Source organism: Lepisma saccharinum, chromosome 1, assembly GCF_977018435.1.
Source record: "Lepisma saccharinum chromosome 1, izLepSacc3.1, whole genome shotgun sequence".
Classification (NCBI taxonomy): domain Eukaryota; kingdom Metazoa; phylum Arthropoda; class Insecta; order Zygentoma; family Lepismatidae; genus Lepisma; species Lepisma saccharinum.
Window position 1 is genome coordinate 48,289,292 of NC_139229.1, and position 12,339 is coordinate 48,301,630.

Below are 12,339 nucleotides of genomic sequence, written 5' to 3' on the forward strand. Positions count from 1 at the left end.
TCAAATGTAAGAGCTTTGATAAGTATTGTGTATTAACCCATGCTAGTACTGTGCATTAAGTATGTACTACAATGATTGTGATACGCTTTGTTTATTTTGACCATATGAAATATTTTATTTGTTTTCTGTTAATTTCACATTTGATTTATTTGTTAGTTTCAATACTGTTGTTTGATATTTTGATATTGGCTTAAATTTGTAATTTTTGCTGTACATTTGTTACTCGCAATATCGGAAGCGGAAGTCATTTCTGGTTTGTAAAGATGTGTAGAACTGTCCAATCTTTTATTGATTCGGTTGCGAGGACAGCAGTGAAAAAAGAGAAAAGAAATAAGTTGAGTTGCGGAAGATGACGTCTATTTTGTGAAAAACACTGTTTTAAAGGAAAAGCAGCAACTTAATTCAAAAGTGATTGTGTTGGTGAATATTGATATTAATTTGCAGTGATTGTTTAAAGGTAAAATGTTTTATTAAATTTGTAAAATAGTAAGAAGCTAATTTTTTGTTCAAATCATTTCATCCTGAGAACCAAGTGTAGTATACATTAAGGTGAGTCTCATAACTCCGCCGCACAGGGAGATTGGGTAGCTACCGTGACGTAGTAATCCGTGATCCAGTGGCGAACACCAGAAAGGAACGTCACAGGTAAATTTGGCGCTCAACGTGAAGGCCTCGATGATGTAAAAGGATAAATTGTAACTGTAATATCGTGTAAAAAAAAACGTGTGTTTTGTGCAGTGTGAAGTCCTGAGGAAATTGTCGAGCGTTACAAAGTCTGATAACACATGTAAGTCATGTGATCGATTTTGCAGAGATATCAAGGTATGAGTAGGAGAATTTTGAGAAGCCAGAGCAAGAAGAAAATGGATAAATTGAGTTGTTGTGATGATAAAGATAAGCCCTTGGACGAAATATTTCAGTGCAGGAAATGCGAGGCGTATTTCCATTTAGAGTGTGCAAATTTGCCAATATCCAGAGAATTTCTTCCTGATGGTGACTTAGTTTGTAAAAATTGCAAATCGCATAGTGCTACTTTAAATATGGTGGTACTTTGTGGCTGGTTAAGGAGAATTGAAGAAGGAAGGAAAGAAGATCAGAATGAATTGAGGAAGATCATTGAAGAAGGATGGAAAGAAGATAAGGACGAGTTGAGGAAGATCATTGAAGAAGGAAGGAAAAGAGATCAGAATGAATTGAGGAAGATCATTGAAGAAGGAAGGAAAGAAGATAAGGATGAGTTGAGGAAGATCATTGAAGAAGGAAGGAAAGAAGATCAGAACGAAATGATAAAGAGGTTTGAGAAAATGGAAGAAGGAAGGTTAGAAGATAAGAATGAATTGAGGAAGATGATAGAAGAAGGATGGAAAGAGGATAAAAAGGAATTGATGAAGATTATTGAAGACTGAAGAAACGAAACTAAACTAGCTTTCAGGAACTTAGAGGAGGTATTTAGGAATGATAAGGAGGAAATGATGACGAGAATGAAAGCAGACAGAGAAGAATTGAGGAAGAAGATTGAGGATGAGCGGAAAGATGATAAAAATGAAATGATGAAAGTAATAGAAGACAGAAGACAAGAAAACAAAGAAGAATTGGAAGCTGTGCGATGTGATTTGTTAAAACAAATTGATGAAGGGAGAGATGCTCTAAATAAGATAGAAGAAGTTTGGGAAGTAGACAGACGAAAAGTAATGAATGAATTAGACACCGTAAGAGCAAGGATAGAATCCGTCGTGGATCAGCAAAGTACTTCAAGGAATTTGTTGTTGCAGGACAGTGAGAAGATGAATAAAGAAATTAACCAGAAGTTCTATTTTATGGAGGAATTCCTTTTAGGGAAGTTGGAGAGATTACATTTAGAATCTGTGCAAGGAAATCCAGAAATGACTGCTGGAAATACTGACAGATCTGTGGAAAATATTCGATGGGTGAGAGATGATAATGACCCTTTGATTTCCGGTATATCTTCAACAGAATCTGTATCTTCTGCTGAATTGTTGACTAAAAGGAACCGTAAGAGGAGAAGACGTATCCAAAGTACAAAAGGGATACCCAGAGAAGATATTGATAAATCTCCTGATGTCTCTCATAGTCCATCTCACACTGGACATTTTTTTAGAATGTCTGATATTAACTCTCTGAGCAAATTTACCGGAGAAATAAATTCCATATCAGCGGAGCGTTATTTGGAAGAACTGAAAACGTCCATGGACATATTGAAAATGCCTATGCACTATAGATTAAAGGTGCTTCCTTCTGTAATGAAAGGGAAAGCTAAAGCCTGGGTTATTGCCAACGAGAGAAGGTGGAAGTCTTTTGAACAGTTTTGTGCCGCGTTTAAAAAACAGTATGCCTCTGCAGAAGCGAAGCAGAGAGAGATCCAGATTTTAAGAAACAGAAGATGTTCCAAATCCTCAGGTCTTTCTATGGAGGATTATTGTTGGGGATGTCTACGGGTCATACTGTAACTTGGTCGAACGTGTGGACCAAACAGAAGTGTTAAGTTTAATTATTCATCAGCTGCCATACAGAATACGGCAGCTAGTATTGACAAGAGATCCTCGAAACATTGACCAGTTGACCAACTTCTTGGGGAAGTACGAAGCCTCAGAACAGATAGATGGGTGGAGAGGCGACGGTAATAAAGCAGAAGAAAGGAGACCTAACCAACCTCGAGTTCGCAGAGTACAGATGACAACTTCTACTAATAATCCTGGAGGATCCCGCAGCGCAGAGAGCGGAAATTGGAAGGAACCAATCACCAGAGAAGGACAGCGATTCCCGGATGGAAGGTGGAAGAATAGAAACTGGACAAGTAACAGACTTTATAGAAGGACTACGCCGTACACAAATAGTTGGAGAAGAGATCAAAGAGCTCCAGAACGAAAAGAGTGTGCAATACAGACGGAAGAGCTACCTTCCAGTAATCTTAGAGTTACAGCGTCGCCATGGGAAATTAACTGCAATGAAGTTCTGGGTTTAGCCCAGTGCCCGTTGTAAGCGGTACTCTTACGCTTGCAATGAAGGGCATGCAAGTACAAGAAAGCGACGAAAGTGAAGACCCATTCCTAACAGAACATCCGTTAGAAGTATTGTACTTGAATATCGAAGCCACTCCTCTAAATTATTTAAAAATTAGAAAGACGATAATGGAAGAAGATAGGGATAATGTGAAGAAACCTGAAATTTCAGTCGAGGTATTAGGATTCCAAATAAAATGTACTCTGGACACGGGTAGCGAATGTACCCTTATGAATTATAATATTTGGCTTCAAGTACGAGAGCGATTACCAGGTCTTAAATTGCAGAAGTGTCCAGGCGTAATATTAAAAGATTTTGCTGGAAAAGAAAGATGACGGATAGCTGGATGTAGGCGAATAAATTTTGAAATTGGCGGTTTTATATTTGAAGATTTGGTATATGTGGTCAAGTGCTTAGAAGCTGACTTATTATTTGGTTATCCTTTCCTTCGAAGATACAAAGCCACTCTGGATGCAGGCGCAGAAAAATTGTATCTGATCAATGGCGGACACACAGTAGAGCAACATTTACTTCCTAACGCTGGAGATTCAGAGAAGGGCGAGTCGCGGGAGAAGACAGCCTTAATACAGTGTACGAAAGCGGAGGAAGAAGCTAACGCTGATGAGTGGACTGCAACAGAATCAGACATAAGAGATAAAGCCTTTGCTTCAGATGTTTTGAGAGTTGAGGAAAAGGAGCAGCTATTTAATTTATTGTTGAAATATAGAAGAATATTCGCCGACAAACCAGGATTATCTAGGAATTCTATCTGTGAAATAAATTTGACCAGTGAAGAACCTGTTTTCTCCAATCCTTATCCTGTTCCGTTGTCCAAGAGAAAAAAGCTGGAAGAAGAATTATTGAAGTGGCAAGAGTGGGGAGTAATTATACCCTGCAATTCACCATATTTAAATCCCTTATTAGTAGTGGATAAACCGGACGGGTCGGTTAGACCCTGCATTGATTTCAGGAAACTAAATAAACAAATTGTAGCTCCCAGGAGTACAGTACCTCAAATTCAGGAAGCTCTACAGAAATTTAGAGGGAAGAAGTATTTCTCCTGTTTGGATCTTGCTTCAGGATATTTACAAATTCCAATTAATAAGAAGCATCAAATATACACAGCCTTTACATACAAGGGAAGATCTTGGTGTTTTACGAGAATGCCTTTCGGTTTGACCAATGCTGTAGCTGTATTTATGTATTCCATGCACAATTTGTTTAATCCATCTACTGAGAAATTCTTGACAGTTTATATAGATGATCGTTTGATATTTAATGAAGCGATTCACAAACATTTTCAACACTCATCATTCGTCTTGGATACTCTTCAGAAGGAAGATTTTACAGTGAACCTTAAGAAGTGTGAATTCGGAAAGGAAGAAATTAAATATCTAGGCCATATTATATCCGGAACACACATCAGGGTTGATCCTAAGAAGAATGAAGCCATTTTGAAATTTCCACGTCCCAGGAACAAGAAAGATTTGCAACAATTTCTCGGGCTGATTAACTGGAGACGTCGTTTTGTAGAGAATTTGGCACAAAAATCTGCCCCTTTAGAACAATTGTTGTCAAAGATCGTTAAATGGGAATGGACCAACACAAGAGAAAACTGTTTCAGAAGATTGAAACAGGAACTAGTGCAACTGCCGGCGTTAGCGCAACCCGATTTTGCTAAGACGTTTTGCATAATGTGTGATGCTTCTTCGTTAGGACTTGGATCGGTTCTATTTCAAGGAAACCACGAAACTCCAATAAATCTGACTGAGATTCACATTATTCAGTATGCCAGCAGAAAATTAAAGCCCCATGAAAAGCATTATACAGTGCAAGAACTAGAGTGTCTAGCTGTGTTATTTGCGATAGACCATTTTAAAGTTTATCTGTACGGTCAGAAATTTTTCATCTATACTGATCATAAAAATCTAATATGGTTAGAAAATAGTCGTAACTGGAATGGCAGATTAACGCGATGGGCTCTGAAACTTCAACAATATAAATATGAGATCATTCATGTGGAAGGAAAGAGTAATAAGATCGCTGACGTACTAAGTCGTTATCCTGTGGCTGAAGGGGTTGTGGAGACAGAAGGCAACACTCCTACCATTCTACAGGTGTGGTCAGCTAAGAAAATTCTCATGCCTAACCAGGAGATCCAACTGTGGAAGGAGTCCCAAAGTCAAGATCCAATGTGTAAAGATATATCAGACAAGTTAAATAATGGAGATGAAGGGGCTAAATATTTTTTGAGGGAAGACCTTTTATTTAAGAACTCTAGAGGTAAAAAGAAATTCCATTGTATAGTGGTTCCGCAAAGTTTAAAGGATAAAGTGTTGGAGGCTGAACATGATAACACTGGCCATTTTGGGTTTACAAAAACTTATCAGAGAGTAAGAAAAAGGTACTTCTGGAAAAATATGAAGTCTGACATTTCACGATATATTCAAGAGTGCTTGATATGTTCAAAGAACAAGCCCGATAAGCTTGGGATATGTAGAGAGAGATTGACCACGACCCAAAAGAAACCACATGAAGTTCTGTCAATAGACATCATTGGCAAACTACCTAAGTCTTCATCGTTCTACTATATCCTGACCTTGATTGATGTAGGAACCCGATACTTAACAGCCTATCCGTTACGAACAGCCACTACTGGTGAAATTATTAGGAAGTTAGAGCAGGGATACTTCACCCATTATCCGAAACCTAAGTATGTGCTGTCCGACAGGGGAAGTCAATTTCTGTCCAAGCAATGGCTACAATTTATGGAAAACCACTCTGTTAGACCCATCAGGACCACTCCTTATCACCCAGCAAACAATCCGATTGAGAGAAGCAATCAGGAAATTGTAAGACTTTTAAGGTCGTTTTGCAATCGGAAACATGACTCCTGGTGCAAACAAGTGAGGACTGTCTGTTGGCTCATCAATAATTCTATATCCGAGGCTACCGGTTATGCCCCAGTGGAGTTATTTTATAATCGACCTGTAGCAGCTAACTTACTGCAGGAATTAGACTGGCCTGAAGACAGTGAGTCGAAGACTCTAGCCTGGGAAACCAAATTATTCATCGCAGAAAGTCGAAACAGCCGACAGAAGAACAAAAAGAACATACGGATCAATCCCCATTCGTTCACACTAAAAGAAGGAGATCTGGTTTTAAAAAGGAACCACCGGTTAAGTTCAGCTAAAGATAAAGAAATATCCAAGTTCTTTGAATACTTCGTTGGCCCGTATGTAGTTGAGGATGTTAAGCACAACACAGCTAACTTGCTGGATCCTTGGAAGGACAAATTAATAGGAAGGGAAAATTTTTCCAACCTGAAGAAAATTAATTGTTCACCCGAAAGAACACAGGAATTATTGCAAAGATGGCATCACCAGATCAAAAAGGACTAATTTTCGTAGCAAAGAAAATTTCATACATAAACATTACCTCAATTTTCTTTGTATGGGAGGAGAACTTGATACGCTTTGTTTATTTTGACCATATGAAATATTTTATTTGTTTTCTGTTAATTTCACATTTGATTTATTTGTTAGTTTCAATACTGTTGTTTGATATTTTGATATTGGCTTAAATTTGTAATTTTTGCTGTACATTTGTTACTCGCAATATCGGAAGCGGAAGTCATTTCCGGTTTGTGAAGATGTGTAGAACTGTCCAATCTTTTATTGATTCGGTTGCGAGGACAACAGTGAAAAAAGAGAAAAGAAATAAGTTGAGTTGCGGAAGATGACGTCTATTTTGTGAAAAACACTGTTTTAAAGGAAAAGCAGCAACTTAATTCAAAAGTGATTGTGTTGGTGAATATTGATATTAATTTGCAGTGATTGTTTAAAGGTAAAATGTTTTATTAAATTTGTAAAATAGTAAGAAGCTAATTTTTTGTTCAAATCATTTCATCCTGAGAACCAAGTGTAGTATACATTAAGGTGAGTCTCATAACTCCGCCGCACAGGGAGATTGGGTAGCTACCGTGACGTAGTAATCCGTGATCCAGTGGCGAACACCAGAAAGGAACGTCACAATTGCCATGCAGTAAATGTCAGCTAGGAAGGTGGCTGGCTGGAAGAGTGCTTATAATTAATTTCATATGCTTTGTGCTCTAGCTAGTCTTATCTTCTGCTGTTGGGCAGTAAATGACTACTAAATTACAATGTAATATTGCTGCTAATATTTTCTTGTGCTTTCTTTTAATTCTTGTAGATCATAACAGAAGAGATTACTCCAACATTGCAAAAATTAAAGGAAGAGCGTGGACAATATTTGGAATATCAGAAAGTGCAGCGGGAACTAGAACACATAACAAAAGTTTATGTAGCTTGGAAATTCGTATCAGCTCAGGTAATTGTTTTCATAGTGAATTAATTCTACCAATAAAATTGATGACCTTAAATTTCTTAAAAAATGACCTAATAATAATTTTTCACTCTGAAAATGAGAGCTTGATTTTTTCCTACATTACAAGAGAGTAGTTGAATAATTTGATAAAACCTGTTGTTTGGCAGTTTAAACTAATGAAGCAAAGGGGGAAAAAAGAATTAAATGTTAATGTAGCTTTCCTTATTTTTACTTCAAGGTTACATAAAATACATCGCAAGGTTTTTCTGTGTAAGTCATTCACTTCCTTTCAGAGTGGACCTTCCACAATACAGTAGTTGGCCAGCATCTGAATATACAGTTGTGTTTTGTGTACATCAGATTATATTATTTTTATATTGTGACTAATTTTAATATAAAAGCACAGATTAAAGCGATAATAGAAGCCACCAAGGGAAACTCAAAGTATTTTCAATTAATGGCAAACTTGCTAAAAGGACCATGTCAGGAAATTAAAAAATGTCATGCTAGCAAATGCATTTAAAATCCACGAAACAACAAGTGAGAAGGAAAATAAACTTTAGAAATGAAGAAAAATTCAACATAAAGTGCAAAAAATACTGAAAAATGCAAAATAAAAATAATGTTTCCTGGTTCTAAATTAAGGGATATGAGTAGAGGCACATATTTTTGGTAAATAAAAAAGCAAAATTTCAGTACAAAAACTGAGTCAATTTCGGGTTCAAAAGCGGTAAATAAAATGAAATATCGGTGTTATAGCGGTGAAAAATTGGATGAAAAGTGGTATATAAAAAGACATTTTGGTTTTAAAATTGTGAATATAATCCTAAATTTGATTTAAAAACTACACTTATTGCACAGAATTAACATTTCACTTCTAATAACACATTTATGTAGTTATAAGAGTATTAAGTTTATTTCTGTGTAAAGGAGTCCATTTTTGCTTCTCCAATATTAACAGCAGATTTAATCAATTTTCCGGGAATTGCATAACTCACAGGATACTTCAGACTTCAGAAAGTGTCACGTCGGTATATAAATGGTAAATTTCGTGTTTAAGAGTTAATTTCGCTTTTTGAAGTTCATTTCGCATTATTTCGTGACAAAACATGGTCACAAAATGCATCTCACACCTTTCAAAAACATGAAAAATTAACACTACAATGTGTTTCTTCAAATTTCTTTTTTTCGTCAAAAACGAAATATGCATGCCCCTAGATATGAGGTTTAGCATTGTTTTCAAAGCTCAGAAAAGATGATGACTTTTCATCAACTTCTGAGCCCTATTAATCATCCTGCACTCGTTTGAAATCACTTTTCATTACCTTTATTCCCAAGAACACCCATCAATTTCATAACCCAGTAGTGGCGTCAATTCTTTTGGATAGTGAAACAATTTTCAAGGGTTTACAAAAGGCACTCTTTCTAAAAAATTGAAGGTAACGGAGTTGTACAATGCATCCATGTACCCCTTGTTCCTGAACTAGTGATATTTAATGTATCTTACATTATTTATGCCTTTTCTTAAAGGAAGACAGTGAGAAAGCGGAGGAAGAATTTCAAAAAGTCAAGCAGGAAATACAGAAATTACAGCAAAAAATTAAGGACCAAGAACATGAAGTTGCGAATTTAGAACAGCAAATCATTGAAATGCGTGCCAAAAGAGACCAGGTATGTTTTTTATAGTTATGTTTTAGTTATATTGGACATTGCATTTGAAATATGTTTGGGATTAACATTACACAATTGTAATGAAATAACCTGAATGTCAGGTACTGGCAGATACAATAGGGTGTAGTATATATGCCTCTTCCTTATTGCTTCTGATAGCGTTTGGTGATGCTGCAGTTTTTCCCTACCTTGATGATGCAGTTATCATATCTTGCCAAAGAGAGAGGTATATGAACTTCAGATAAGGCACTTTGGTAGTTTTTCATCAGTTCATCCTCCCTACCATTATTAAATTAGGGAGGATGGAAAACAATGTATAACAACTAGGGCTGAGTTGATACCGATTCTCACCAATACCGATTCTTCAAAATTGTAACAATTAAAAGTTTTCATGATTGGGGAAAGAGACACGCGGCAGTATAATAAATATGGAGAAATTAGTACTCACTTTATCCGCAAAACTGTATTTTCTTCTTTGTTCTATTAATTTCAGTGGCCACTGCCACCATCCTCGTTGGAACTTGCTGTACTGTTGCTTGGCATGCGTCTCTTGTTTGTATTTCTCCAGCTGCTGCTAGGTGTGCTGTTGTAAACTGTAAGTCTGCGTCCATGTCGTCTGCTATTTCCCGGCGATAACTGTTGTAGTTGATGTTCAGCTTGTGTGGGAAGTGCATTATGGCATGTGTTTCCTTGATTTTGGTGTCTATGAGTGTGTGGGCAGTGTGTTTGACTTGTACCTTTTGAATTCTATGGCTGTAGTATTTGATGTGTTTAGCAAGACCAGTAGTGGGTTGGGCTTTTTTTGCATCTGTCAGGTGCTGTTGGATTCTTTCATTGACCGACCTGGTGGACCTGCCGATGTAATGTGCCTAGCACTTGCACTCTGCATCGTATACACTTGGGTTGTCAAGGGGGGAGAGGAAGTACCTTTTGTGTCCATTTAGTTTATCAGCTATTTTGGAATTGCGTTTGTGCGCAACTTTGATGCCATATGGGATGCAACGTCCTCCCCACGTGTTCCGCACTACACTAACAACACAGTGCAGGAGTACTGGCACGGGCGGCGTTTTACACACTAAACCTTGCAATTAGGTGGACGGCAAAAGTCTACCCATATGCACTAACTTTTTGTCAGCCGTAGAACATGGACTCAGAATTATCTCAGGGCTTGCTGGGTGTAAGGAAAGACTATACCAGCTTAATATATATATTTATATATGTTTATTATATTCTCAACACAAGGGTGTCCGTTAGCACACTTACACACGTGTCTTTACCTGAAATCCTTACCACGCGCGTGCATTTACCTGTACCACACACGTGTTTTACCTGTACCACGCACGTTCTTTTACCTGTACCACCTTTGGTCTCGAAGAGAAAAGGGGGCAGGGAACATCCAATTTATTCCTCGCTGTGAGGCACCAGGGGGAGTATGGGGACGTAATTTTATTTAGGGCCTTGGTCACCGCTGACGTCATGGGTTCCCCTGTAAAAGAGAGTAGGTTGTGCGTAGTACCCCAACCACAGCTGGGAATTGGCCTAAACCAATCGGTACTCCCGAATAACGGGCGCAGGGTAAAAGGATTAAAGGATGCCACGACACCCCCGGTGTAAGCTGGGAATTGGCAAGCCAACCGGTGTCTCCTATGCAGGGACGGCAGGTTAGAAAGGAAGGTCCGGGTGCTCCCAGACAAGCCAGGCAGGTAGAACCTGGGCACCTATCAGCCTAAGCGAGCGGACCAGGTAGGTAGGTTGCTGCTAGGCTCTTCTTCTTCTTTCTCCATCCTTCCTTCTGGGATGGCGTCTAGTTCTCAGGCTGGGAGGCCAGTTAACCCTGGATGTTTGCCTGTTGACATCAGGGAGCCAACTGAGCTCCGGTCTTGCTGCGCTGGGTTTTATACTCGCGGTGGCGCATGGGTGGTGAAAATTTTAACTACAAGTACACGTTGCTAACTCATTTTTTTACATATTGCAAACTTCGTACTGAGGAATATCAAGGTTTTGACATTGAGAAATCACTAGTGGGAAAATCACTAGATGCATGTGACAATATAAACTAAAACTGTGTGCATTCAGACAATACAATTAATAATGAGCCTCGCAGGACTCTGCTATTCTAAACAACACGTTGAACAATGTAAATGACAATAATTGATAACATTAAAAAGAATATAGCGACCACGCAGGGTCTAATAATGAGTGAAGCTAGTAAACGTAGAGGTGGAACCGTTAACGTTTACAGAATACATTTAAACTAAAAGCGTACGCCTCGCAGGGACATTCCGCTTAACTCTTTCATCATATTAAAAAGAATATAGTGACCACGCAAGGTCTAATAATAATTAAATGGCGACCAAGCAGGGTCGTTACAGGGAGAAGGGCTTTGGATATGCGGTTGGGTGTGGTGCGATGGTAGGGGAAGGTAAACCATTTATATTGGCCGCTGGAGGTTGATTGTGGCTGGTTGGTGTGTCTGACCTGTATTTCCACTTTACTGCTTTACACTTTGTGCTTCTGTGTAGCCATGTTTCAGAGGTATTTCAGTGATGGTGGCTGTCTCTTCTCGTAGATCATCTTCTCTGCAACAGTAGGAGAAGGCTCTCCGATAAAAGTTCAGGTACACATTCACTTTTTGTTTTCGGGGGATGGCTAGAGAGAGCGTGTATGTACTGGTTGCCTGCATCCGGTTTTCTGTAGACAGTGGTTGTGAATTTGTTAAGTGCACGGCTGATGGTAATGTCTATCAGTTAAAAGTTGTTCAAAATATGTACTACATTAATGGGTGAGGAATCAATTCCAATTACAAGCATCAGTTTACCAGAGTTTTGCTTTAAAATATTAAAGAATTACATGAGAATATAAAAATGCCTGTTATGTAATCACAAAAAGAGGCTTTTTACCCCATAATATTGGTACAAAATCAATGGAAACTACGGTGGAGGCACATAGTGGTTCGGATTCCACTTTAAACTGTAAGTCTAGTCCCAATTAGCCTTACTGTGCAAATAGTGGACTTAAAACACCAACTCAATCGATCAATGGAAACTTAAAATTTTGCATAACTTCCAGGATAATTAGACTATGAAATTGTCACATAGTATTTTTGCAGACCTAGGAAAGATCAAAATGCCAGAGAAGCATCAGCCGGTATCAGCAAGTAAAACTTTTGATAATGATACCACTGGTAGCGGCTGATAACCAATACGTCAGCTCAGCGCTGATAATAACTTATATACAGGGTGATTCTAAAGGTAGGGTTTGTACCCTACCTTTAGAATCACCCTGTATAAGAAAATTGCC

At 38.2% G+C, this 12,339-nt stretch overlaps 1 protein-coding gene across 1 annotated transcript in view; it reads left to right on the forward strand.

The window, feature by feature from the left end:
- The window catches only part of SMC2 (structural maintenance of chromosomes 2), an 88,278-nt gene that overhangs the window by 13,017 nt on the left and 62,922 nt on the right, over positions 1-12,339 (forward strand). Inside the window, exons 5-6 of the mRNA XM_083131395.1 lie at positions 7,234-7,371; positions 8,899-9,039. Of these exons, the coding sequence (XP_082987521.1) occupies positions 7,234-7,371; positions 8,899-9,039 (279 nt within the window). The remainder of the gene's footprint in view (positions 1-7,233; positions 7,372-8,898; positions 9,040-12,339) is intronic.